This window comes from Aedes albopictus, chromosome 2, assembly GCF_035046485.1.
Source record: "Aedes albopictus strain Foshan chromosome 2, AalbF5, whole genome shotgun sequence".
Taxonomy (NCBI): Eukaryota; Metazoa; Arthropoda; class Insecta; order Diptera; family Culicidae; genus Aedes; species Aedes albopictus.
The window spans coordinates 397,053,021-397,059,623 of record NC_085137.1 but is presented as its reverse complement, the minus strand read 5'-3'; the positions used below and the strand labels follow the sequence as shown (position 1 = coordinate 397,059,623).

The window sequence follows — 6,603 nt, the reverse complement described above, 5'->3', positions numbered from 1 at the left end:
GTGTAACACGCTAAATATAATTTTCACAAAAGGCTATTTACACGGTAATGAATATTTATTGGGTACCGGGCTGGACACAGAAAATTTAATGGTTTTATTTCGTACATCGAGGTCTTGAAATTAGTCTATGCTCCTATTGTTCAAAATATGGACAACATTTTCAACTCGATCTGTTTGAAAAGTTCTGTACAAGCATAAAATTAAAACTATTTTTTCAATTGCTTTGTATTAATCCAATGTTCTCTTTATTTCTAAACTGTGTGATAATAGCATAGCATAGCATGAATACTTGCACAAATCTTGGATGGAGTTGCAAAGTTGAATATTTCCATTGACATTGCTGATGTCGCTACTATCTACAATGTCATAGATTCATTCAGCTCCACACACCTGGCCAAGTCCTTGCAAGCATTTATAAATCCCTTCATCAACTTAGAAAGAGCCCAGAACTGAAGCATCTTCCAATAGATGAAAGGATGTTGAAAAAAGCGAATTTTCAACTTATACGCAGTTATAAAGTAAATATACTGAAGTAGAATTATTTATAAATAAATAATATTGGAAAGATCTCACCAATTGTTGTGGGGTTTTTGTGGTTCAATGCCGATCATCTAATTGCCTTGATTAATGTTCTTCTCTGTAAAGAACAACACAATACTCTGCAAAGAACAACACAATACTGAAGAAATCACTCAAAGGGGCTTTTCCCTCTTTCAAAATTTTTAGTTAAAAATAAATAACAATAACAATAACAATAACACAATACTGAACACTAAACACCCGCGCATCTATTGTTTTGATTTTCACTCGAGACAAGAGCGAACGCGATCGATTATGCTGCCATACTCACCCTTTACAGGAGCGATGCATGCACAGCAAAGAACAACACAATACTCTATTTCTAAACTGTGTGATAATATGCCAAAAATGTGTGGTGTTTAATTGTGTTACATGAAGCCAGACTGATTAAATTTGAGTAAGAAACTTGAAAATATCTTTAAAAGCTAAAAAACAAAGATCACTCGGGTACCTTAACCTTACTTTCACCAAATAATTAAACAATTACTGTAAATTAAAAAAAAAACTATAAAATTTGCGAGATTAAGTGCTACTAACGTTAGCTAATCAAACCCTACGAAGGCAATACCATGTATTTATTACAAAAGTCAGTCCAAATTTTCTGAAATATTGCATGCTATGAAAATACTTGCTGGTGGGTCGCTAAATTATATAGCAATCAATAGTGGGTCGCAAGCTGAAAAAGTTTGAGAACCCCTGCTCTAGGAACTCCTTTTAAATTTCTCCAGATTTCTCCGGAATTTTCCCCAACTGTTCTTCCGGGAATTCAGTGAGACAATTGCACCAGGAATTTAGACAGATTTGCAAGGAATAATTTTGAAATTGCTTCTGTGGTTCTGGATTTTGCTAAATGTTACTCGAGACGGTCAGAAAATTCACATATCCAAGAAATAGTTAATCCTTTTAATTTTGGTTGGATGTAAGAAAATAAAATATGCTTAGATTTTTCATTGAAGCTTGTACGTAGTATGTGATTTTGATATAAAAATTCTCAAAAAATGTTTAATTTTGCTTGTTTTGAAAACCGTTAAAAATAAAACCAGTGAAAAGAATACTTTGATGCATTATTCAATCCAATAAACTCATTTCTAGTTTTAGTTTTTAAAGCAAGGAAAGGAGGTTTTTTCATACGTCTTTTACTAAAGTTAGGTGAGAAAAATGGTTTTGTGTTGATGATAAAGTAAAGTTGACGCATTCTCGGTGTAAATGCTAGTACATGAAATAAGGCTTAAACCTCTCCCTTGGGCACGGGCGTGTCATGAACAAAATCTCATTCTAACTGAAAAAATATCGAGTCAGAACGTATAATTTGATTTGTTTGTGTTTTGGCCTGGAAAAGCTCAATGTTTCTGTTTCCACAGTGAAGCCCTCAATAAGTTTGACTTAATAGAACATATTTCAAAATATGGTTACAACACAAATGATACAAAATGAAGCGAAGTATTGTAATCATGGAAATGAATAACAATTAAACGAGAGAAAGTTGGTTGAAATTGCGATTTCATCGTTTAGTTAGTGTTCCTGGTTTGGGGGGCGATTTGAGAACCCTATCGCTCTGGGCAGCACTACCAATGAGGGGAGGAGTTTAGGTTGGGTGGATGACAGGCCATGCAGCGGATCTTGGAAGGAAAAACGCATTCATGGCGAGTGTGAGGTAAATTGATGAGGCTGTGAAGAGATAGATCGATGGAACGGTGAACTGATTGTGTTTCGACCGTCAAAGTGGCAACACCGTGAAGAACGAAAAGTCCTGTTGAGTCAGTTGACCGAAGAAAGAGTTTTCCGTGGATACAGGTGGAGGTCGCAAAGTGCCTAGCGGTGTCCGGTGCAATTAGATTTGTTGTCCCGGTCGTCAACGACAGCCCTGTCTGGGGATAGTTATCCCGGTTCCTAAACGACCACTGTGGAAACGCGTGTACCCAGCTGCATACCGCTTCTTACCATCTTGTGGACGGAGCGTTGATTCATGCATAATCCGGAATTGTCGTGGATAAATACCCGCCGGAGTCCTATTGTTGTTGCGGTGCGCGCTGCCTTTGCACCCTATTCGCCGTTGGCCGATATTTCCACCAGCCGCACGTGGTCACCGGGTACACACCACCGTTGAGAACCCGGGCCGCCTCACTTTGTGAGCGCTATTGTTGTACAACACCCGACATTTCCACCACGTTGCATGCGGACTACGAAGCTCTCTCCCACCGAAGAAGCCTGTAAGCCTGCTGAGAGTTCACCGTGCCGGAAGTACCGTCTGGCCCAAAAGACCACTTCACGGGTTCCGATTCCAGCCACCGAAAAAAAAAGATTCCCCTCTTGGTCTCGATACACACGTCCTCGAGGAGCGGAAACAGTATAGTGGCGAAACGAAATGAAATACATACCTTTATTGAAACAAACTGTAACGCCTCATACCCTAAACATCCTCATCAATCTCTCCCGGACCATCTTTGACGTACCTGAACTCCCTGGTTGCCTCTGAACCTTGCTTAAAATTCTCCGAAAACCACCCATATCCCTGAAACTCCTTATTACGACAATGAACTCTCCGAAACACTCCTGAAACTCTATGTAACGCCTCTGAAACTCCCTAAAATTTTTCTGAGCCTCATTGAAATGTCTCCGAGATCCCCTGGAGCATTCTTAGACCACCTGATAGGCCCTCGAAACCCCCTGTAGCAAATTTGCTGATTTTTTTTCGTAAAATCCTCACAGAAAAAAAATCTTAAAATTAACTGAACCGCATTCCATTTTATCGCTTAAATTGGCATCGTGTAACTACAATACACGCGGAAATTTACGCTTGATGTCATGCACATATGGGGAATGCCAAGAATACCACAAATTTACAGCTCCATTCTGAAAATTACGCTACATTTCTCACAATGTTGTGCTGCCCATTGCGCGCTTTACGCGAAGTTATCTTATTTTTAAACGACCTTGCGTGTAACGCCGATGTTGCGAGCAGACCGAACAGTCGAGCTGGAGTACGGCAGCCATTTTCAGTTCAAGTGCAATTTGTTCTGTTTGCATCGTTTGCGTTCCTCCGGTAAATGTTCGGTAAAAATGGGTTTAAAATGTGCTATATGCGACGTGAATTACTCAAATGTTAAGCGGTTTCTAGTGCATACCCGTATTCATCGGCACAGCCAACTGTTTCAGTGCCCAGTCCCCGAGTGCGTGAAGAAATTCGGCTCGTTTGCGTCGTTCCGAAAACATCTTCGGTTCCGGCACATCGGTCCGGATGTGGAACCGAAAAAGAGTGCTCATTCATTTAAATGCTCATTAGCTGGTTGCGATTCTACGGAAACAAGTTTTCAAAAGATTATGAAACATGCATCAAACCATATATCCTGCGGGCAACCCGTGTTTTGTCCGCTACAGTGTCCGACAAAGAAGCCCTTCGCGACCAGCAATAGCCTTCGGATACATAAAATGTATGCTCATAGGGCAGGCTTGCAGAAATCTGACATGAAACGTCGTCCGGAAGATTCATACAACGGTGACGAAGAAAGTGACTGTGAAGAAAATGAGGGGGGCCAATGCAGTGTTAACACATTTGATCAAGAAGATTCAGTAGGGGAGACAAACGAGCGTGATGGAGCCGGAGATGACGGTGATCCGCCTCCAATACTCATAGTGGAAAAAATTTTTGGGTGTCTGTTCCTCAAACTCCTCTCCAAACATCACGTACCGAATAGTGCAATTCAGGAGATTGTAGAAGCTATTGGTGAAGCGACGAGAGTGCAGGACAAATATCTATCCGAAAAAGTGGAAGAACTTACAAAACGGTTGGACATGTCAGATGTATCCGGTCTCGTGCTAAAAAGTGAATTACGTAATGGGCAATTGATGGGCACAGTGTTCGAGTCAGAGGGAGTTTCCGATCTGCATATATGCGTAAAAAGTTTTTCAGTGAAAATTTCTCTTATGTCCCTCCAGTGGAGATTAGTCTCCAAAGAAATGAAGATCACATTAATTGTTTCTACTTCTATGTTCCGATTCTTGACACCATACGGGGGTTACTAAACGATAAAATAGTATATGAAGCAATGTTTGGGGAAAAAATGCAGGTGCCTGGTTATATAAGTGATTACACAGATGGACTCAAATTCCAGAAAAGCTCGTTTTTCGATCGAAAAACAGTAAATATCTTCATATACCAGGATGCAGCGGAGGTAGTCCCAAATCAATTAGGGAACGCCACTGGTCGACATAAACTTCTTCTGGTGTATATGGTACTTGGAAACCTCCCACCTCATTTGCGATGCCTCACCGATAACGTCCAGTTGGTTCTAGTGTGCAGAAACAAAGATTTTACGTTTTTTGGAGCCAGTGCTATATTTCGAAGACTGATCGAAGACCTAAGAGTGCTAGAAGACGAAGGGGTAGTTGTTCATGGTGGTGGTGCAGAAGAAACCATTTACGGATCAGTATTTGCTACCATGAACGATAATTTGGGTGCACATCAGCTTGCAGGTCTATCAGAAAACTTTTCGAGAAATTCGTTTTTTTGTCGCACATGCTACTCTACTTTGGAATCGTTTCGTAGGGATCCATATGAAATAGCAGTCTCGAGAGCTCCTGAGCTAAACAAACAAGATTTGAGGATTATTGAATCAGATCCTGAATGTAAAGTTCCGTATCGTGGCGTCAAAGTTAGTTGCATTTTTGACGAACTAAAGTATTTTCAGATGTTTGACTTGGGTGCAGTACCGTGTGTTGCCCACGACCTTTTCGAAGGATGGGTTAATTATGATTTGTTCATGATTTTCAAGAGAATTGTCAAAAGTGGTATCGTATCTAGATGCTATTTGCAAGGTCGAATCAACAGCCTATTCAAGCAGCTCAAAATAAGTACAAAAATTGAGTTAAACTTTACCCGAAAAGCTTGCAATATTAAGGCCAAAGCATGTGACGTGTGGCACCTCGTGCAGATCATACCATTCATTTTTCTGAAAAAAGACATAAACTACAGTCAACCAGAAATCATAATGCTGCTTCTTATTAAAAAAGTTACAGATATAATAACGTCTCCGATACAGTCCACTGCCCAAATAAAAATCTTGGAAACAGATTTGGAAGAATACATTGAACTCAGAACAACCCACTTCAAAGAAGCGTTAAGACCAAAACATCACTACACTCTTCATTATTCGCGTTACATACTGTGGCTGGGGCCGATTATATCGTACTGTACCCTGTTTTGCGAAAGAAAGCATTGTTTTTTTAAGCGGTGTATCAGAACTACTATAAACTTTAAGAACGTGGTAAAATTTTCTAGTGAACAACACCAGTATTACCAGGGCCTTTTAAATACCCAAACCGAACGCTTGAAGAATAATTTCTTGTTAGAAAAATATGTAGAAAGTATTTCGAGCTTGCCGAAGTCTTCTCAAACTGCATTGCACGAGTTTTGTCTAGACAACGATCAGAACGTATTTGTGGAGCAAGGCACGTTTATGGGATACACATATTCTGCCGGAGATTATCTGTTTCTGCGTCATGATGAATATGGTGAATGGTTCTATGTGGTGAAAATCAAATTGTTGGTGTTGAATCCAAAAACTGAAAGCGTCACTGTATTTGGGAATGAATTGATCGCGGTGAACATTTTCGAACGAGGGATTATAGAGATAAGTGAATCCAATGAACATCCGGAAAAATTGATATGTTTATCAATAGAAGATTTTGTTGATCGTGCTCCTTTGCTTCCGTTTGTGGAAAGCAACAAGGTATACCTCTTCATCAAACATTCGATACCTCCGACGGCAGAGAGCTGTTGAATAGATAACGACAATGAATACAGTACTGCCATTTAAAGTTTGCGACTCGTCGCGACAAACAAGACATGTAATCTTCGCAACGGGAACGATCAACGGCCTAATCGAACAAGGTAATTATTTTAGTTTCAGATATTAATAGGTAGGGGGATTAGGGGCATAACGGACACCCTAAGCAAATGAGTATGTGAGGCCTGTATAACAGACAAAATCTAAATATATTATCAGTTGGCTTACAACTTTAACT

The 6,603-nt window shown here is 40.0% G+C and overlaps 1 protein-coding gene across 1 annotated transcript in view; it reads left to right on the top strand.

Moving 5' to 3' along the window:
* The first annotated feature begins 5,644 nt into the window (after window positions 1-5,644).
* Window positions 5,645-6,603, top strand: part of LOC109409509 (uncharacterized) — a 61,191-nt gene continuing 60,232 nt past the window's right edge. The window contains exon 1 of the mRNA XM_062848517.1: window positions 5,645-6,469. Within this exon, the coding sequence (XP_062704501.1) occupies window positions 6,373-6,469 (97 nt within the window). The 5' untranslated portion in view covers window positions 5,645-6,372. The remainder of the gene's footprint in view (window positions 6,470-6,603) is intronic.